A 22,174-nucleotide genomic window follows, 5' to 3' on the forward strand; every position below is an offset into this window, starting at 1 on the left:
TCAGTATTGAAAACTTCGGGGGGGGGGAATTATTTTTTACATAGGCTCTTTATAGTTGAGCCATTTAAGGGGTTCTCAGATAGGCTTGTGAATATACAATAAAAAAGGAATATAGAACAGAAAGTATTAGGTTGTAGTGATGTGCTACACACAGCGCTGAAGTAATGACACGCAGTCGGTAAGTCATTTCAAGACTAGTTTATTCAAACTTCTCGGCGCTGGCATTTAATCCCTAGCGCCCGCCCTCTCCGGGTGGAAATGATGTCAGAGGTGCATTACCGAAGTCTCCCCCTACGCGCTGGCAATTTGTGAGCCAGTTCACCTGAGCAGAAAATGGGTTGCCACATAACCCAGCCCCACCCAGAACCGGCGATACACCCCCCAGTGTCCACAGTCTGGATCAGCCTCTGTTTGGGAGGTCTGCCTCTGCGCTGCTGTGCCTGAACCTCGACCGGCTACGCCAAGTCCACATGGGCTGGTTTGAGTCGGTCCATTGTGAAAACCACCTCTTTCCCCCCCAATGTCCAGAACGTACGTGGACCCGTTGTTGTTGATCACTTTGAACGGCCCCTCGTACGGCCGCTGTAGCGGTGCCCGGTGTCCGCCCCTTCGTACAAACACAAATTTACAGTTCTGCAGGTCTTTGGGTACATGGGTCGGGGTCCTTCGGTACGGTGGTCAGGTTGCCGAGCCTTTCGCGTAGTCTGTCCAGGACTGCTGCGGGTTCTTCCTCTTGCCCCCTTGGGGCTGGTATGAACTCTCCTGGGACGGCCAGGGGCTGTGCGAATTCCAAGCAGGACACAGGGAAGCTCGTCCACCCAGTTAGGTCCTCTCAGGTGGGCCATGAGAGCTGACGTCAAGTGACGGTGGAAGCGTTCCACCAGTCCGTTCGACTGTGAGTGGTAGGCAGTTGTGTGGTGCAGCTGCATTCCCAACAGGCTGGCCACAGCCGACCACAGGCTGGAGGTGAACTGGGTGTCTCTGTTGGAGGTAATGTGGGCCAGTACCCCGAAGCGTGCTACCCAGGTTGCAATCAGTGCTCGTGCGCAGGAATCGGCAGATGTGTCGGTGAGCGGGACCGCCCCTGGCCACCTTGTGAACCGGTCTACCATAGTTAGGAGGTACCGCGCTCCTCGGGACACTGGTAGGGGGCCCACAATATCGTCATGAATGTGGTCGAACCTCGGGTGGGTGGGTTCGAACTGCTGCGGCGGGGCTTTAGTGTGCCACTGAACCTTGGCTGTTTGGCACTGTGCGCACGTTCCCGCCCATTCACTGACCTGCTTGCGAAGTCTGTGCCACGTGAACTTGCTGGGGACCAGCCGGACGGTTGTCCTGATAGATGGGTGCGCCAAACCGTGTATGGAGTTGAAAACTCACCGCCTCCAGGCTGCTGGGACGATGGGGCAAGATTGGCCGGTAGCCATGTTGCACAGGAAGGTCCTCTCACCTGGGCCTATGAGAAAGTCCTGCAGCTGCAAACCCGAGACTGCAGTCCTGTAGGTGGGCATCTTGTCGTCTGCCTGCTGCGCCTCCGCCAGTGCTGCATAGTCCACTCCCAGGGATAGGTCCTGGACAGCTGGTCTGGAGAGTGCGTCTGCCACGACATTGTCCTTTCCCAAGACATGCTGGATGTCCGTCATGTACTCAGAGATGTAGGACAGATGTCGCTGCTGGCGAACCAGCCAGTGATCGGACACCTTCGTGAACATGAAGGTCAACGGTTTGTGCTCCATGAACGCGGTGAATGGCCTGCCTTTTGAGAAGTACCTGAAATGCCGGATTGCCAGATACAGTGCCAACAGCTCCTGGTCGAAAGCACTGTACTCGAGTTTGGGTGGTCGTAGGTGCTTGCTGAAGAATGCCAGGGGTTGCCAGCGCCCCTTGATGAGTTGCTCCAGTACCCCACCAACTGCAGTGTCGGATGCGTCCACTGTGAGTGCGGAACATCCGTTCTGGGGTGTACCAGCATCGCAGCATCTGCAAGTCTTCCTTGGCTTTAACGAAAGCAGCCGTGGCCTCCTCGTCTCAAGTAATGTCCTTGCCTTTACCCGACATCAGGGTGTACAAAGGGCGCATGATACGGATTGCTGAGGGGAGGAAACGCTGGTAGAAGTTCACCATACCAACGAACTCCTGTAAGCCTTTGACCGTGTCGGGCCGGGCAAAGTGGCGGATCGCGTCTACCTTGGCGGGCAGAGGTGTTGCCCCGTCTTTGGTAATCCTGTGGCCCAGGAAGTTAATGGTATCGAGACCCAACTGGCATTTGGCCGGGTTGATCATGAGGCCAAAATCACTGAGGCGGGAGTAGAGCTGGCAGAGGTGGGACAGATGCTCCTGGTGACTATTACTGGCTATAAGGATGTCATCCAAATAGATGAACACAAAGTCCAGGTCGCGTCCCACCGCATCCATTAGCCGCTGGAACATCTGTGCGGCACTCTTCAGGCTGAACGGCATTCGGAGGAACTCAAACAGGCTGAACGTGGTGATGAGTACTGTTTTGGAGATGTCTTCAGGGTGCACTGGGATTTGATGGTATCCCCGGACGAGGTCTACTTTGGAAAATATTCTTGCCCCATGCAGGTTTGCTGCAAAGTCCTGTATGTGCGGCACAGGGTAGCGGTCTGGAGTGGTTCAGGGAAGCGTTCAGTCTGCGGTAGTCGCCGCATGGTCTCCAACCCCCGGCTGCTTTGGGCACCATGTGCAGGGGGGAGGCCCATGGGACCTCCGTACGATCCCCAATTCCTCCATCCTCTTGAACTCCTCCTTCGCCAGGCGGAGCTTTTCCGGGGGGAGCCTTCGTGCGCGGGCGTGGAGGGGTGGCCCCTGGGTCGGAATGTGGTGCTGTACCCCGTGTCTGGGCATGGCTGCCGTGAACTGCAGTGCCAGAATCGATGGAAAGCTCCCCAGGATTCTGGTGAATTTATTGTCTGACAGCGTGATGGAGTCCAGGTGTGGGCTGGCAACTTGGCTTCACCCAGGGAGAACATCTGGAAAGTCTCGGCATGTACCAGTCTTTTCCCTTGCAAGTCGACCAGCAGGCTGTGACCTCGCAAGAAGTCCACCCCCAGGAGTGGTTGGGCCACGGCGGCCAGTGTGAAGTCCCACGTGAACCGGCTGGCACCGAACTGCAACTGCACTGTGCGGGTGCCATAGGTCCGTATTGTGCTGCTGTTTGCGGCCCTCAGGGTGGGTCCAGGCTTACTGTTGCAAGTGTTGTACCCCGTTGGGGGCAAGACACTGATTTCCGCTCCGGTGTCGACCAAGAAGCGGCGACCCGACTGTTTGTCCCAGACATACAAGAGGCTGTCCTGGTGGCCAGCCGCCATAGTCATTAGCGGCAGCTGGCCCTGGCTTTGGCCCTTGCAGGGCAGGCGACAACGGCGAGCTTTTGTGCCCCACCACAGGTGGTAGAAACACCCCTGTTCACTGGGCTCCTCACTCCTGCCTCTGTGTTGTGTGTGCCCCCTTGCCGGGCCTGGTCTGGTCTGGTCTGCTGTTGGGCGCATGGCCTGGTAATCTGACCAATGGACGCCACGCTCTCCCTCTTGGCTTTCCACAGCACGTCTGCCCGGGCCGCCACCTTCCAGGGGTCGCTGAAATCTGCGTCCATTACCAAAGTCTCCCCCTGCGCGCTGGCTATTTGTGAGCCGGTTCGCCTGCGCAGAAAGTGGGTCGCCACAAGGTACTATTAGCTTAATTAATTAGTTTGTACACTGTGAGCCAAAAGGGCTGCTCCCATGCTGAATTGGACTATTTTGTGATCTAGGGGTTCCTCAGAATATCGATCTATACAGTAAATCCATTTCATATGTTCCAGGAATTCCCACAAGAAAATAAGAACAGGAATAGGGTACCATCATTTTAATAAGATTATGACCAATCTTATTCCAGTCCCAACTCATTTGTGCTAGATCCCCACAGCCCTCAAACCCCTGATCTTTCAATAATCTGTTTTTAAAAACATATAATGAAGTCTCTACAATTTCAGAGATTCACCACTTTTGTATTGTTAGCACTTTGAATTACATTCTATACAATTTCTGTTACATGTAAATCCATTTTCCACAGTTATACCAAATCTTATAATAATTACTACTACACAGAGACCTATGAACAACTTGTATTTGTGCTGTGCTTTCTGTCCACTACTTGTTTCGGCTCCACTAGCCTGCTGTTCCTTTAATTGTCTATTTCTTTGGCTTCTTACATTTTAAGGCTCCAATTCCAGCTTAGTTGCTTTCTCTCTTGACTTTCCCCTCAGGTTCCCCATCTTCATGGATATCTTCTGAAAGATGCACAGTTCCTAGACTTTTGCACTTAAAATTTCCAGAAATAAACTTCAACCCACAACCTTCTAACTCAAAAAACAAGATTCTACCAATTGCGATTTCCAGTATCTGCAGTTTTTAAAAATTTTCTACAAACTGACAACAGGCTGTCTCTAGGGCATGTTCTGAAATTGATTACATGCAGATCAGCAGGACACCTAACAGAATGTGAATGAAAATCAGATTATTTTCTTACATAATGCAACCTGTCCTCCTTTACACCAGATCATTTTCTAATTCAACAATAGAATTTGCCCTTCTCGATTACTACAAAAGCGATTTCGAACAAAAATGCACACATTGCGCGAACCTGGAAGGCCGAAGAAACCCCTGATGTCAGCATTCGGTAAATAAAAATACATCAGTTTCGTACACTTAAAACACTCCAGTTGTGTTAGAGATACAATTTAAACCGAGGGAATCATCAGACTTGTGCACCTCAACGAGTGACGCGTTTAAACGATGGTGGGAGTTTAAAAGAACCGACATTAAAATTCCGGGTCCGCTCACCTCATCGCCTTACGAAGACACGGAATGCTGGAGGACAAGTGGGTACGGATGGCGGGTGCCCGGAATAGGGGCCGAAGCGCCGCTGCCGCCAGTGTCATGCCTGCAGGTGGCTCGCAGCCGGCGCTGTCCTCGGGCCGGAGCTCGTCAGCGTCGGCTTCCGCCGGCCGGCCGGCCGGGCAGGAAAACGCGTCACCGACTGTGAGCCCCGGCTCGTCACGTGACGTGCACTTACTTCAAGATGGCGGCCGGGGACGCTGTACTGTCAACCTGCTGTGTGTGGACTCCCCCAGAGCCGGTACTTCTCAGTTAGAGCGAATCGAGAACATGCTCACCGCTTTTTTAACGATAACCTTTATTACTATTTTCAATGTTGTAGCCTGGAACCCTACGGACCCAGAGTTGGGACGAGGGAGTAATTTAAATGGCTCAAATTTCGGCAGGTGAGGACTTGGTTTCCTCCAGGGTCGTAAATTGCAAAAAATCTCTAGAACTTAGTAATAGACGATGTCATAAACCTTGAATATATTTGGAGAAAGTGCGAACCTGGGAGGAGGGTTCCACTGAAGCACTTGAAACCTTAACAAAGATTGAACTGCCAGGTTTCCTGCTTTTATTGCGCCTGAGTAGGTACTAGCAGAAAATCGTAAATCTGAACAATAGAAAAGTGCAGCAAAGGAACAAGCCCTTTGACCCATGATGTTTGTGCTGAATCAAATCAAATTGTAATAAATGCCACAAATGTCTGGGCAGCCCAGTACCGCTTGAGGTAGTATTGCTGTGTCATGTCTCCATGACCTTGGTTCAGTTTTGTTCTGCAGTGCTGCTTGTACCGAGTTTACAGGTTTGTTCTTTGATCATGTTTCTTTCCCCTTGTGTGCTGGGGTTTCTTTCTACATACACTAAAGAGTTTTCTGGTTGTTGGACTAACACGAACTACTATAATAAAGCTGTTCATCCAGTAGGTTATGACTTTAGTGCCAGAAGAGCAAATATTTCCAGCCTATTGGGCACACGCATTGTTAGCCTTTACTTTATAAAGAGGTTTGTCTTGCTACAGAACATTTTAACAAACTAATACAAATGTATTTTGGAAAAATCCTGACTGGTTGTTGTGTTCTTTGTATGTACTGTGGGCTACTAAGAACAAACCATTTTGGTTTGTTAAAACTAGAATTTTTATTTAACAGCAACCACATTTAACACACCAGCTTCTCGATCATTTTGCCGTTTTTTCTGCGCATGCTCATAGCTTGGTCCAATCATGTTCTGACACGTGACACAGGACTACCACATCTTCCTTTCCTTAAAAAGAAAACAATTAGCAACATTAATTAAAACAAACACATGCCTCTATCAGTCTCTCTGGGGGTTTACAAACATGAATAGACCTAAGTGGTTCACACAGTCCTTGTTATTTTGTTATTTTCAAGTTTCGTCAGGTCTGCATCAGTTAATGGAAACTTTGAAGTTGGCTCTTTCTTGAGGCCTTTGCAATTTCTTCTTAACACTGCTCCTGTTTGGACCATGTATGATCTGGGTGGTACTTCATCAAGTACTGTAGCTTTCTGTGTCCATGTGTTCATTTTGTCGTGTTTCCTCACTTCATTTCCTTGGTGCAGTTCAGGTAATGGACGAGAATATCTGTCAAGTATGTTTTCTGCTTTGTTTTGTGTTCATCTTTCCATCTTATCACTTGTTCACCTTCCTCAGTTCTCAAGATGCAGCAGTTCTAACTTCTTGGGAGCAACAGGTACAGTTTCTATGACCATACCAATAAATACCTGAGCATCAGTAATGTTCCTGTGACTGTCTTTTGTTGTTGGATCTACAGCTCTGGAAAGTGTGTCAGCCGTGTACATGAATTTTCCAGGTGTATATGACACATTCAACACATATCTTTGCAGCTTGATTATCATTTGCTGAATTTGCAAAGGACAGTCGCTTAAAGGTTTGTTAAACAATGCAATCAAAGGCATATGATCAGCTTCAACATCAATAGATAGCCCTGACACAAACTGATGAAATCTCTCACAAGCAAACATAATGCTGAGCAATTCTTTTTCAATTTGGGCATACCTTGTTTCTGGATCGGATAATACATGAGATGCATATGCCTCTGGTAGCCATTCCTGATTGTGTTTTTGGATTAATACTGCCCGTAAGCCTGCTCGAGATGCATCACATGAGATTTTGATGGGTCTTTCAGCATCATAGAATTTCAACACAGGTTCTTTGGTGAGCACTTTCTTGAGATTTTGGCATGCCTTCTGTTCATGATTCCAGCCCCATTTGTTTTTCTTTTCTGTTAGCTGCCTCAACAGAGCAAGCTGTTCCAAAAGATTGGGTATGAATTTTCCCATGTAGTTGACCATTCCCATAAATCTTTGAACATCCTTTTTACATTGCGGTCTTGGCATGCGTTCAATAGCAGAAACCTTCAATGGATCAGGACACACACCCTGTTTGCAGATGATATCACCCACAAAGGTAAGTTCAGTCATTCCTAGCTGACATTTGTCTTTATTCAACTTAGAATTGTCTTGTGTGTGGGCCTCTAAAACTTGTCTAAGTCTGGTGTTGTGCTCTTGTTTAGATGATCCCCAAACAGTAATATCATCCATGGAAATATCTACACCCTCAATATGCTCATATAGCATGTGAGTAGTTTTATGGTGCACTTCAGGAGCTGATGCAATTCCAAATGGAAGCCTAAGAAAATGGTATCTGGCGAAAGAAGTGCTAAAGGTACACAAATTTGAACTCATTTCATCTAGTTTAAGTTTCCAGAATCCAGAGCATGCATCTAATTTACTAAAGTACTTTGCATTAGTAAACTGTGACACAATTTCTTTTGAAATGCTCTCTTTTTAATAGCTTCAAGTCTCTTGGATCTAAGCAAATCCTTAGTTTTCTTATCAACAATAACAAACGTATTGACCCATTCAGTCAGTTCACCAATTTTTTGTATGACTCGTAACTGTTTCATTCTGTCAAGCTCTGTTTTCAGTTGATCATGTAATGCAAAAGGTACTTTTTTTTTACATGGATGTACTATGGGTGGCACTGTGGTGTCAATTTTAATCGTGTGCTCTCCTGGATGACAACCAAGCTCTTTGAACAAGTCCTTATACTCTATCATCAAATCACTGTAATCTGACTCTGTCCAGGACTAAGACTCTTCACCAAATTCAGTCTCTCACAGGCAGATAAACCCAGTATTGACTACATTCTTAGGCACGACCACAAATGAAAGCATGTGCACCATACTTTTGTGTGATACTTTTGCCACACATGTTCCTGTAACTGGAATGTCTGCACCTGAATATCCAGTCACTTTTATATTTGTCGGATGTAACTTTGGTCTTGGCTTTAACGCATTGAACTCAGATTCTACAAGAACATTTACTTGTGCTCCAGTATCCAATTTAAACAGAATAATGATTTGGTTAACTTGCAATGGCATAGTCCAGTCATTCTCACTTTGTTTGTTTTCACAAAGCACATCAATATAAAACTCCTTATGTTCATTTTCAAGCACTGCATTTACGTGTTTTATTTTGTTTCTACTTCTTCAACAGCTTGAAAAATGATTACTCTTACCACAGTTGTTGCACACTTTCCAATACGTTGGATACATTTTAAGTTGGTGCTTCTGCCCACAGTGATCACAAAGGCTTTTTCCTTCAGACGACGTGTTGCTTTCTGTCGGTTTCATTGCAGTTTCATTATTTTATCTAACATGTTCGCAGATAGTCACACCGTGTATGCTGCAGTCCTCAATAAAAAGCTCTTTAGCCTGTGACGTCACGGTTTCCGAAGCTTTGCAGAGAATCAAAGCTTTTTCCAAATTTACGTCTGGTTTTCTTAAGAGTCTTTCTCTCAGAGCATTATCCAGAATGCCGCAAACAATTCTGTAGAACCATAGAACACTGCAGCACAGTACAGGCCCTACAGCCCTCCATGTTGTGCCGACCCATATAATCCTTAAATAAAAAAGTACTAAGCCCACACTACCCCGTAACCTTCCATTTTTCTTTCATCCATGTGCCTGTCCAAGAGGCTCTTAAATACCCCTAATGTTTTAGCCTCCACCACCATCCCTGGCAAGTCATTCCAGGCACTCACAACCCTCTGTGTAAAAAAACTTATCCCTGATGTCTCCCCTAAACATCCCTCCCTTAATTTTGTACATATGCCCTCTGGTGTTTGCTATTGGTGCCCTGGGATGCAGGTACTGACGATCCAACCTATCTATGCCTCTCATAATCTTGTAGACCTCTATCAAGTCCCCACTCATTCTTCCACGCTCCAAAGAGAAAAGTCCCAGCTCTGCTAACCTTGCTTCATGTCTTTAACGAGAGAGTCTGTCAGCTCTGCAAACTCGCAAGTTTTACTGTGGTTTCTTAAATCCGTAACAAATTAATCAATCGTTTGACCAGCTTTCTGCTTGCATGTAAAGAATTTATAACATTCATACGTCACATTGCGCTTCGGCATACAAAATGCTTCAAACTTGTGGATTATCGCTTTTAGATTCAAATTATCTCCGTTCTCAAAAGTAAAATGGTTAAATACCTCAATTGTGTCACCCCCAATCACGTGGAGAAGAATTATAGCTTTTGTTTCCTCTGTTTTATTAGCTGCTCCAATCGCAGATAAGTAAATTTCAAAATGCTGTTTAAATCTTTTCCAGTTTTCAGCTGCATTTCCAGTCAGCTGAAGCATCGACAGGGGTTGCAAAATTCCCATTCTTAAAGCTGTTAGCAAACAATGAAAAAGTTTGCACTCTTTTTTTTCGATTATCTTTACTTCTCCTGTATGAGCAAAATGTATTATTCTTCCAGACCGACTTCTGACTCATGTTATGTTCTTTGAATGTACCGTGGGTTACTAAGAACAAACCATATTCTGGAAGAATTAAAACTAGAATTTTTATTTAACAGCAAACAGCAACCAAGTTTAACATAAAAGATTCTCGATCATTCTGCCAGTTCTGCACATCCTCATAGCTCGGTCCAATCAAGCTCTGACACGTGACACGTGATATCACCACAGTTGTATCATGTTCTGGTATGGAAATTCAAATGTGCAGGAATCTAGAGTGTGGTGGACTCAGCCCGGAACATAACTGGCATATTCCTTCCCATCATTGGTAGGTGTGTTACGAACCCCATAACTGGGTCACTTACCAGCAAAGATAGAGAAGTCCGTTGAAGTCTGACGGTACTATTTTTAAAAGTATAAAAGTATTTATTGATAAAGGGGCAAAAAAATAAGATTAATACAAACATACAGATAATATACATCATCAATACTAAATCTAAAAGCGCGGGTATCATAATAACCAATAAGAAATAGCTCTATTGTTGTCTAGGGGATAATGTATTGTCCGATGGAAATATAAAAGTCACTGTTAGTTCGTTCAAGCTGCAGCGTTTTGTGTTTAAGAGAGAGACGGTTTAAACTTGCCCAGTCTTTTATGATGCCAATCCGTTGAGTCAGGGAGTTGGTTTCCCCGTTGTTAGCTAAAAGCCGTTTTCCATGTTACAAGCCACCAGTCCCTAGCAATGGAAATGAACACACGTGGCCTCCTTCAAATGGCTTCCCGTTATCACGGGAGTGCTAGCGTTTCTTCTGGTGCGTCTGAGGGGCAGTTCTCACAGACCCTCTTTTATCCTGACTCGCAGGGTCGTAGATGTCAATCAGATTGGGGGTGATGCAATCTCTCCCTCAACCAGCCCACTTTGCCTGAGGGCATCCACATAAAGGAAGGTTGGAAAAGCCTGACGAATCGAAATCATAATAATAATCAATAAGAAATAAGCTCTATTGTTGTCTAGGGGATAATGTATTGTCTGATGGAAATATAAAGTTCACTGCAGTTCCACAAACTGCCGTCTTTTGGTTTTCGCTGGGTTGCAATTGTTGGAGAGAGAGAAAGAGATAGATAATGGGAACATTTACCGCTACGGGTTTTTTCCAACCTTCCTTTATGATTTCGATCCGTCAGGTGTCTCGTTGTCGTGGCTGTTCAATGGTGACCTCTCCTTTAGCTGAACCGTTCTTCCATGATGAGCTCACCACCCCAGGCAAGGGAGGACACACACGAGCCCCCACCGGCTTTCGCTATAAAACGCTGTCACGGGATTTCTAGCGTTTCTCCTGGTGCATCAGAAGGGGTTGTTCCCCAGACCCTCTTTTATCCTTACTCACGGGGTCTCAGATGTCAGTCAGGTTGGGATGATGCAACCCCTCAACCAGCTCACTCTGGTTGTCTCCTGAGGGCTTCAATGAATAGTACAGCACTCAATACACAATTCCTTCTCCAAGAGACAATGGCAGTAATCAGTGATTCCGTTCTGCTGAGGTCAGGACACATTCCAAACCTTGTGTATTCTGGATGTCTCTCTTTCACTTCCTGGGTCTCAGACCCGAAATAATAGCAATCCTGTGATTCTCAAAAAGGAGGGGGTGACTTTGTACCCTTCGGCCCCTCAGAGTTGTGTCACATTCGTAACACCCCCTTCCTACTAGGATTTTTGCCACAGGTAAAAATTAATTAATATAAAGTCTTACAGAATACCAAAGAGTTTTTTTTCACTACAGAGTAATACAGTTATACATTCAATTCAGCATCTAAACAGTTAGCGATTACATTGTGACTTCCTTTAATATCTTAATATCTTGTACTTTAATAAAATTCTTTAGCATCAGACTCCAATTTAATAACCACCTATTTTTATTCCTTTTCTTCAGCAAACAAAAACTAAAGAGTTGTGATCTTAGCTTACGTGTGTATTACAGAAGTTCATGCAAATACTAATCTTTATTTTACTTTCAAACTTAACAGTCAATCTTCCATGGGGTTGTCTTTATTAGTTACATGCTTTGTCGAAATCCCTAAAAAACCAGATCCTGTTATTTAAAGTGGCATCCCGTCAACCCTCGCCCCTTTTCCAGTTAACTCCCACGTGGTTAGCTTGCGCACCAGTGTGGAATAGGCTTTTGCATGCTCCTTTCATAGGAGTTATTTTATCAACAATGTTTTCCAAACTTAGCCCATTTGCTGAATTTCCGCACAATTCTTTATTTTTAAGCAAGTCGTTAGTTTTATCTTCAGGACCCTGCATTCTATTAGTTTTCAGTTTAAGATCTGCAAGTGATCCCTCTTTGTCCAAACAGCATTTCAAATTCTGCCTCTTCACAGCACACTCTTGAATAACAATAGCTTGTCAGGCACCTTTACATTCCAAATCAACCTGTAATTGATTTGCAGGCACCGTGTTAACAAGCCATTGTCCCTTCAGCCTGGTTACTGCTTCTGACACCAATCCAGACTTTAAATTTTCTTCATTCAATTTAGGAACTACACTTTTCCCTTTTCCTTCAATAATAATATTCACCTCAGCACCTTTTATCTCCTCACTAATTTATAACACACCTTCGAACACAAACAACTGGGAATTCTCTCTTCCCACTAATACCAAGGTTAACCCTTTCTTCACTGAACCAAGTCCATCTGACCCACAAGGACTACATTCCTTTTCAACTGAATCAAATACCTCGGACTTTTCCTGAGTTCCATTACTAGGTTCAGTACCACGTGCATCCACATCTTGAACACACTCAAATGGGACATTTGTCTCTTCCAGACTTTCAATACCTGTACCCTTTTCAAGTTCTAAGTTCCCCTGATCCTCCCAGTTACTCTCTGGGCAACTCCCTTCTGGAGTAAACTCAACCCTGTGGGCTGAAACAACCTCATCTGCCATCCCAGCAGACTTCTTCAAGGTAATGGCATCCTTTTCATCTAGGACTGCCCTCATTTCATTATCGGGAACACCTTTAAAATTTTCAACTTCTTCAAACAGTTCTGTCAAGCCAGACAGATCATCCATGTCCAACCCTGGACCTTCTAATAGTCTTATCTGTTTCTCATTTTTACTCCGTGCCTCTATAAATTTCCTCCTGGCTAAGGGCAGGTCTACCTCCTCTCCCTTACTCTTTTTCACCTCCCTATTCTCCATTTTATCACCCTCTAACCCTCTTGGTACAGGGTCGGTAAAAACGTCTTAGCCAAATCGATACTGGCCTCTTAGCTGCCTTTCTTGACATGCTGCGAGTGTTTGTGCATGCGGGAGAGATCTTGGAATCTAGGGTCGGGTCCTCAACACTTACAGGCTGGCTCATCAGCTTCATGGCTGACCAAACCACACCACCAGCTAAATCGTTACCCAGAAGGATGTCTACGTCAGTTCTCGGAAATTCTGATCACATCCCTATTTCAACTGGTCCAGATACCAGCTCACAATTTATAATGATCCTATGCAAAGGCACAGCTTCTGTCCCTTCTCCTATGCCTCTCAAAGCTACCTCTCCAGTCTCGGGACCAAAATCTAGTACCGTACTGCGAATCAATGACAGCTCAGCTCCAGTGTCTCTCCAGATCCGCACTAGAATTGGTGTGTCTCCCTCTTTCACAGACACGGTTCCTTCTGAAATAACTTTCTCAGGCCCCTCTCATATTCTGTCTACCTGGGGCTTTCTCGTCGATTTACTGATCACCACAATACATCCTGTAGGGACTGCTGTTTTCCCTTTTCCTGTCTCCTTCCTCGGAGCAAGGCACTTAGATGCAATATGAACCACCTTTGAACAATTAAAACAGGTCAAACAAGGACCCCTGCTGCCGTCTTGCATTTCCTCCTACTTATTTTTACCACTAGCTCCCGGCTGGATCTCTGCCTCAGCCGGCGGGCTTTCTCTACCATTCCCACGGTCTTTCTGGTAACTCTTATTCGAAGAAAACTTTGTCTTGTGGGTTAGATTCATATTCATCTGTGAACCTAGCAAATTCGGATATAGACTTATTCGGCTTCTCGTTCAAATACATCCGGATATCATCCAAAACACAACCTTTAAATTCCTCAATCAGAATTAACTCCCTGAGACACCCAAAATCTTCTTCCACCATTTCTGCTGCACACCAATGATCCAAGAGCACACCCTTCTCATAGGCAAACTCTGCATACATCTGATTCCACCCTTTCTTTAAATTTCTGAACTTTTGTCTATAGGCCTCAAGTACCAATTCATAGGCCCGAAGAATGGCCTCCTTTACTTTCTCATAATTCTCAGACTCCTCCTCCTCCATAGACAACGCTGTATATGCCCGTTGTGCCTTCCCTTTTAACACAATTTGTAATAACACCACCCACTGATCTCTGGGCCACCTTTTCAAAATGCAAGAAATAACTGTCAATATCCGTCTCCTCGAACGGAGGAACTAACCTAAACTCCCGACTAACATTAAATCTCTCCTCTCGGTCTGGCCCTTGAGCTCTTCGCTCTTGCCTGAACTTCTCCATGTCCAACTCATGTTGTCTCTGTTTCTCTTTCTCCTCATACTCACTCTCCTTTTCGGCTCTCTCCTTCTCTTTTTCGGACCTTTCCTTCTCTTTTTCAGCTGCTTCCAGCTGTTTTAACAATTTCATGCTCCCTCTGTTTCTCAGCTCTTTCCTGCTCCTTTTCAGCTCTTTCCTTCTCCCTTTTCACCTCTATCTCCTTTAGCTGGCGCTCATACTCCCTTTACTTTTCGGCTCTTTCTTTTTCCTTTTCAGCTGCTTCCAGCTGTTTTAACTTAGTTTCATGCTCCAACCTTAATTTTTCCAACTCTAACTCAGCCGTCCCACTAGCTGGTACCTTTTCAGGGATATTTTCCAATACCTCAGCCGAAAACACATTCTTCACAATATAATACTGAGTTATGGCCCTCTGCACCTCCCGCTTTTTCATTGACAACCTCACCTCTGCGAGATTTAGTCCTTTCGCAATATTTATCAAGTCCGACTTTGTGGCAGCCTCCAGCGCCTCCGGAGTCAGGTTTTTTATAAATTCGTCTACGTCCATCTTTGCTGGTTTCCCATCTGGTTACCTGCACAACCAGACCCAAGTTTGGACTTAAAAGCCCGATTTACTGGCCCTCCAATTTGGTATCAAATCTCAAGACGAGGCCCCACGTTGTTACGAACCCCGTAACTGGGTCACTTACCAGCAAAGATAGAGATGTCCATTGAAGTCTGATGATACTATTTTTAACAGTATTTATTAGTAAAAATACACAAAAATAATATCAATGTAAATATACAGATAATATACATCGTCAATACTAAATCTAAAAGTGCGGGTATAATAATAATCAATAAGAAATAAGCTCTATTGTTGTCTAGGGGATAATGTATTGTCTGATGGAAATATAAAGTTCACTGCAGTTCCACAAACTGCTGTCTTTTGGTTTTCGCTGGGTTGCAATTGTTGGGGAGAGAGAGAGAGAGAGAATGGGAACATTTACCGCTACGGGTTTTGCCAACCTTCCTTTATGATTTCGATCCGTCAGGTGTCTCGTTGTCGTGGCTGTTCAATTGTGACCTCTCCTTTAGCTGAACCGTTCTTCCGTGGTGAGCTCGCTACCCAGGCAAAGGGAGGACACACACGAGCCCCCACTGGCTTTCGCTATAAAACGCTGTCACGGGATTTCTAGCATTTCTCCTGGTGCGTCAGAAGGGGTTGTTCCCCAGACCCGTCTTTTATCCTCACTCACAGGGTCTCAGATGTCAATCAGATTGGGATGATGCAACCCCTCAACCAGACCACTCTGGTTGTCCCCTGAGGGGTTTCAATGAATAGTACAGCACTCAATACACAATTCCTTCTCCAAGAGACAATGGCCATTATCAGTGGTTCCGTTCCGCTGAGGTCAGGACACATTCCAAACCTTGTGTATTCTGGATGTTTCTCTCTCACTTCCTGGGTCTCAGACCCGAAATAATAGTGATCTTGCGATTCTCAAAAAGGAGGGGGCGACTTTTTACCCTTTGGCCCTTCAGAGTTGCGTCACATTCATAACAACCTCAACACATTATTGTAATTGATCTGTATAAATGGTATGCATTAAAAGTTTCTCACTCAACGTTGGTACATGGGGCAGTAATAATCCAATTTATTGGAAAAGGAGACATTTCTCCTCTAGAACGTAATGGAATCTTTTTCCAAAGTTAGCAGTGTGTGTGTCTGATTCAGCGGCGACCGAACTTCTGTACCTGTGCGAATATTAATTGAAATTGTTTATATATTGAAATATGATCGAATCAGAGACAGGTTTACTATCACTGTCTTATGTGATGAAATTTGTAGCAGTGCAGACTCATAAAGTTACTATAAGTTTTAAAAAAAGAAAGTGCAAAATAAATGGACAATGAGGTTGTATTAATGAGTTCATGGAGCATTCAGAAATCTGACGATGAAAGGGAAGAAGCTGCTTCTGAATCACAGAATGTGAGTCGTCAGGCTCCTATACCTCCCCCCTGACAGTAGTATCAAGAAGAGGACATTCCTGATTGGTGAGGGTCCTAAACGGTGGTTGCTGCTCCTTGAGGCGCCACCTCTTGAAGATGTCCTTTACGATGGGAAGCGTTGTGTCTTGTGATGGAAGTAGTGAAGTCTACAACCCTCTGGAGTCCCTTCTGATCCTGTGCACTGGAGCCTCCAAAGCTGTGAACTGTAACAGGGTGAACAAATGACTCTTCCACTCCCCTCCATAATTCTGTAACCCTTTCCCTCATAATCTGCCTCTTTTCTTTCCCAGCCTGACCCCCAATTCTGACCTCTTGAACTCCACAAATTTAATACACAAATGCTTTAGCCTTAAGCATGTTAAACCTCTCTGGCTCTACCTCTCTTTTCTTTTTTTAATAGCTGCTTAAAACCTGCCTCTGAACAAACTTATTTTCATTTCACTCAGTATCTTTTTACCTTTCTTGCAGTTAAATTTTGTTTGACAGTTCTCTTGGGATGGTGTTTTATTACTACAACTTGTGCTATATAACTGAAGTGCCCCCAGGCCACTCTGAGCTATTTGTTCATTATATTTTTATAAAGCTTCAACAGAACACTTGCTAAATTTAAGGAGGTATATGAATCAGCAAAGCTTTTAGAAGACCCAAGAGCAAGCTTAGACACTAGAATGATGATTAACATCAACAATAAAACCTTCTAGTTCCTGTTAATATTGCAGCACAGAAACCAGCAAATCAGTCTATGATTTATGTTGCTGTTTACCTTCCACAAAAACTGTTCTGATACACCTGATTTTCAAAATATCTTAACCAATTTTCCATAGCCAATCTAATCTTGAATATTAATATATTATCTGTCCCATTGTACCTGCTCCGTTATCCTTAAGTCAAATTTATTTGATTTAAACTTTATGTCTGCCTGCTTATTCTAGTCTGATCTGCAACTGGAAGCTGCCTGTTTTTAATTACCCTTTCTTATCTGAAGTTATAAGTTACCTTCAACAAATGTACATTTGGCCAACTATCTGGTTTGTGAATAGGAATTTAGTTTTAAAATAAAATAGATATACATGTTTGTAAAATATAAATGACTTTCACTTATGCTGTCTTAATTTTGTGAGATAAATATCTGACCACTTTGCGCAAATTAATTCACACCACTGCTTTATAAATGAAGGTGTTATTCTAACAGAAGATTTGTTCTAGATTTTATTCATGCTTTCATTGAAGAAGAATTTCCTGATATCAGTCTTTAAATAATATTTTTCTGTTTTAAAGCCCCTGGTTCTTTTGCACTTTAATGAAATATTACTCATGGAGGCACATAGCACAAACACTAATTTTTTGTTGTTTGAGTCCAACTTTATCCAGTTTAGTCTAATTACTTTATAACTCAAGGAATGAAGTAACTGCAATTGATTAATGGAGACACAAGACACTCCATATGCTGGGATCTGAAGCAATGACAATTAGATGGAGAAACACAGCAGTCAAACACCACCTATGGGAATGAAGGAATTGCTGATGTTTCAGGTTGAAATCCTACATCAGGGCTAATTTTAATAATTAAAAATGTTGGAGAATATCATATTTCTATTCCAGTGATCTCTCCCATCTAGTAGTGTGAGAGAAACAAGCCTATGAGAACGCTATCTCTAATATGTTTCCTTTCAAATCCTACACCATCTTGACTTGGAAGTATGTGTTGGGATAAATCCATAATCTAATGACAACATAGCAAGAGTCCTTTTCAATCCAGTTGCTCCCACTTCACTGTCCCTCTCCCTATTATCGTGCAAATTCTTTCCCTTCAATTATTTATCCAGCTTCTTTTTGGATAGTATAATTGAACTTGTCTCCACTGTAGATTGAGCAAGATAGGGCTTTTCTCTTTGGAGATGAGGATGAGAGGTGACTTAAAGGTGTACAAGATAAAAGGCATAGATCAAATGGATAGCCAGAGACTTTTTCCCAGTGAAGAGGTGGCTAATGCAAAAGGGAATAACTTGATGGTGATGGAAGGAATGGATAAGTGGGTTGTCAGAGGTAGTTTGTTTTTTTTAAGAGAGTGATGGGTGCATGGAACACATAGCCAGGGGTGGTGATAAAGGCAGATACATCTGGGACATTTAAACTCTTAGATAGGTATGTGGATGATTGAATAATGGAGGGCCATGTGGGAGGGAAGTGTTAGATTGATCTTGGTTAAAGGGTCAGCACAATATTTTGGGCCTTGGGGCCTATATTGTGCTGTACTTTTCTATGCTCTATTCCAGACCCTAGGAACTTGCAGCATAGGAAGTTCATGTTAGATTTTGGTTGCTTTGCCAATTGCCTTCAATCCATCAACCCTTGTTCTTCATTCTTCCACCACTGAGAGCATTTTTCAATTATTTTAACCCTATGAGGGTAATGGAAAAAAGGCTAGTTTGATCTGGATTATGCAGTAAGGAAGGATTAATTGATAATACAGTTGTCAAGGGGCTTTTGAAGGAAGAATGACCATAATAAGATGAAATTAACAATAAGGTTAAAAGTGATATAGTTCAATGCCGTAGTCTCAAATCTAAATACATTGGCAGGGGTCGAGTTGACTATGACTGAGAGAATACATTGAACAATCTGATAGTGGTTAAAATCAAAGTCAACTTTATTGTCATATGGGCAAGTACATGTACGCAAGGTGCAATGAGAAACAGAATTTGCGGCACCTCGCTTCGTATCAGCACCAATAACAAGAAAAAACATCAATTAAACAATTTGTACACATTTTACAAGAAAACATAATTAGGACAAAATAAAACAAAGTTAACTTTAGTGCCAAATGATAAAGTGATCATAGTGTTACTAAACTGCAGTGATTGGGGTTGTGCCAATTGGTTCAAGAGCCAAATGACTGAAGGAAAGTAGTAGTTCTTATACATGGTGGTGTGGATTGTGGGACTTCTATACCCCTGCCTGATGGTAGCTGTAAATGGATGGGATGGCCAGAATCGAGGGGACATTTGATGATGGTTAGGCAATGTTTGACATTAAAGAAATAACATATTTGGGGAAAGTACTGGATGAATCCCAATGAGAGGAATATCACATTGCCAAATCGGTTGCTCTGCATCTTAATTTAAAAAGGCACACAATATTAGAGAAAATTAAAGATAGACAAATTGAAAGAATTATTAGTCAAAAATATTACTAGAGAAGTTGGTGTGCTTGAAAGTTGAAAAACCAAGGGTTGCTTAGATTTCCAGCATTTGCAGATTTTCTCTTATTTGTAAACCAAAGATTTGATGATTGATTTACACTACAGTTTTGAAGGAGGTGACTTTGGAGATAGTAACTGCTCTGGGTAATATCTTTAAAAGTTTTATAGATTCTGGAAGTGTTCCTGTGGATTGCAGAGTAATGAGAGAAAAAGAAAACAAACTACAGACTAGTTAACATCAGTGGTAGGAATAATACTGGAATCTATAACAAGAATACCTTGAAAAGGATAATAAGATTGAACAATGCCAATGTAGATTGACAAAAGAAAAATCACATTTTACAAAACAGCTGGAATTCTTTAAGACTTTGATAAAAACTAGAGGAACCAGTGGATGTGTTTTATTTGCATTGTGGAAGGAATTCAATATGTTTCTGCACAATGGCAATCAACAAGATTAGAGCATGTGGATTTGGAAGTAATGTATAACATGGGTTGAATATTGGTTAATTAGTTAGAAAGCAAAGATTAGCAAACTATTAATAAACTTATAACAGCTTGTGTGGTAATGGTTAGTGTGTTAAAACTAGATTTGCTGTAATGATTTGTCATGTGACTAAGGTTTTGTCATATGACAAGATGTTTGATCATGTGGATAAAAGGAGATTTTGTACTGATGGCAAGTCCTTCACTTTTCGATCAGGATTGTGAACGGTACCAAGTGTTAAAAACAGAGAAGATGCTTGTCCATTCACTGTTGTTAGGAGTCCAGAGCAAACAAAGGAATGTAATAATACTTCTGCTTGAGAAATGTTTGTTTCTTAAATCAATTGAGTGGACTTCTTTTTTTAAACCAAAGTAATGAGTGGTATTATTTTAACCATGTTGACCTTCATACAATTGCCATCACTGAGGATCTCTGCAGCTATGAGCAATGACAATTAAGGCAAACCGTTGTCTGCATGCTACTAATTGTTTATTAAAACAATTTTCTCATATTGATTGGATCAGTATCGTATTGTAATAAACCAGCACTTTGTGATAGACACTTGTCCATTTGAACAGTGCCTTTGATTCCTGGATGTGTTAATATCAGTTCACTTTGCTTCCAGATTTTATTTCACCTTTAAGTTGGCCTGTTGCTGATACCCTGCCTAATGGGTTATGATTAAACTATTCTCCATCCCCAAAAGCATTTCCCTCAATGTTTTTGGACAACTAAATGTGTATGTTACACAATTTAATTTGTCCATTAGATTGTATTTTTACCTAGTCTGCAATGGAATATCAGATCTTCCTAGGTTTTTAAATTCTGATTTATTTAGCTTGAGCCATCGACTATTGCAGTATTTGCTTTCTTATTTCAGTTTGAAAACAAGCTGTATTTAATACATTGGGAAAAATACGACAACTTGAATGGAATGCTGTTGAAATTTATTTTTTCTTATTTAATCATTAAAGTACACAGTGCTATTCAACAAAATTTAAATATATAAAAAGTGAAAATACACAATAAATGGATCCTGCTTTTGCTATTTATTAGTTTAGTTTCTGCTGTAGTAACCATGGTTACAGGTAGGGTTTAGAGGGATCAATTATGCCAGAAGATTGCTTTTAATCATCATTTCCAGCTCCGTTGGAAATGATGGCATAGAAATATTTAAAGTTTCCTCTCCTATTATGAGGGTTTCCTTTGGTGCAAAAAAATATACAAGGCACAATTTGTGGTCAGTAGTCTAGGTTCTGCACGTCCTTGAAATGCTTCACAACTCCTGACCAGACAGGAGGATATGAACTGCAGCCATCACATAATAGGTGTCAGGAATGATCGCTCATCTCTCATTTATGACGGACAGTTGCTCAAATCGCCACAACTGATGAGTGGCAGACTTGTTGCATGGTCTCAGAAACAAGTCTTGGCTTGTAGCATTCCTTATTGCCTCGATGCACTTCCCAGAAAAGACGTGGATAATTTCTCCACTCTGCAAAGTAAAATCAGAATATCCACTTAGATCCCTGTTGTACAAGAAGCACATAATCCCTTAAGTAACAAGTAGGAAAGCCAAAAATCTGATCAAAATTACACTCATTTTCTTCTTAATTCTCAACAGCGCCTCTCAGAGTCTATCTAACTCGATGTCCCAGTTGTGAAAGGTGGAAATGGGTAAAGCTAGCCAAGAGGGCCCTGGTGAAGCTGTATAGGCCAATCCCTCTACACTGGATACAATGGAATACAGAAACATTGATGAACTCCAACCATACCATCAACTTTGTGAGAAGAGGCTCCTCAATGAGTGAGCACATGACACGAACGATGGGGACAGTACACTCCTGCTCCACCCTTGAGAAACTGGCTCAGAGCAGAGGATAATGGAGACGCAAGGTTATTGATGGCCTATGCTCCACTGGGAGCTAAGGGACCAAGAATAAAAGGAATCTTCAACAGCAGTCATTTAAGTTTAATTTAATTAGCTGATTCTTTTCCCCTCACAACACTCCCTGGAGATAAACTTCAAAAGAGCAAATAAAATGATGATTTATTTTGCCAGGCTGTTTCCCTTTTGAATTATTTTTCTAATTTTGCTTTAATAAAAAACACTGGACATAGCTCTGAATGCAGAGGGTATATCACTGGAAAATTATGGATGTATTGTTCAGAGGATTCTGCCTATTTAAGGTTAGGGATAGAGAATCATGGACAAAGTACTTGTGCTTTTCTTTTAGTCTGCCTGCTTTCTATGTGCTCATGCCAATGTTACAGATCTAGAAATTTA

The 22,174-nt window shown here is 42.8% G+C and overlaps 2 protein-coding genes and 1 long non-coding RNA gene across 5 annotated transcripts in view; 1 reads left to right on the forward strand and 2 right to left on the reverse strand.

Moving 5' to 3' along the window:
• The window catches only part of oxnad1 (oxidoreductase NAD-binding domain containing 1), a 51,282-nt gene extending 46,255 nt beyond the window's left edge, over positions 1-5,027 (reverse strand). Inside the window, exon 1 of one of the 2 annotated variants that reach the window (XM_059972356.1) lies at positions 4,845-5,027. In XM_059972356.1, the coding sequence (XP_059828339.1) occupies positions 4,845-4,942 (98 nt within the window). In that variant the 5' untranslated portion in view covers positions 4,943-5,027. The remainder of the gene's footprint in view (positions 1-4,844) is intronic. The other variant, XM_059972354.1, reaches the window with a different exon arrangement.
• Positions 5,028-5,145: 118 nt separating this feature from the next.
• LOC132395564 (uncharacterized) lies at positions 5,146-21,948 on the forward strand. The gene is made up of 4 exons (XR_009512670.1): positions 5,146-5,284; positions 7,154-7,331; positions 7,438-7,589; positions 21,512-21,948. It is a non-coding gene; the product is annotated as an uncharacterized LOC132395564 (long non-coding RNA).
• The window catches only part of LOC132395562 (polypeptide N-acetylgalactosaminyltransferase 15-like), a 78,576-nt gene continuing 69,119 nt past the window's right edge, over positions 12,718-22,174 (reverse strand). For both annotated transcript variants that reach the window (XM_059972353.1, XM_059972351.1), the window contains one exon: positions 12,718-21,382. In XM_059972353.1, coding sequence (XP_059828336.1) covers positions 21,233-21,382 — 150 coding nt within the window. In that variant the 3' untranslated portion in view covers positions 12,718-21,232. The remainder of the gene's footprint in view (positions 21,383-22,174) is intronic.

This window comes from Hypanus sabinus, chromosome 6 (assembly GCF_030144855.1).
Source record: "Hypanus sabinus isolate sHypSab1 chromosome 6, sHypSab1.hap1, whole genome shotgun sequence".
Classification (NCBI taxonomy): domain Eukaryota; kingdom Metazoa; phylum Chordata; class Chondrichthyes; order Myliobatiformes; family Dasyatidae; genus Hypanus; species Hypanus sabinus.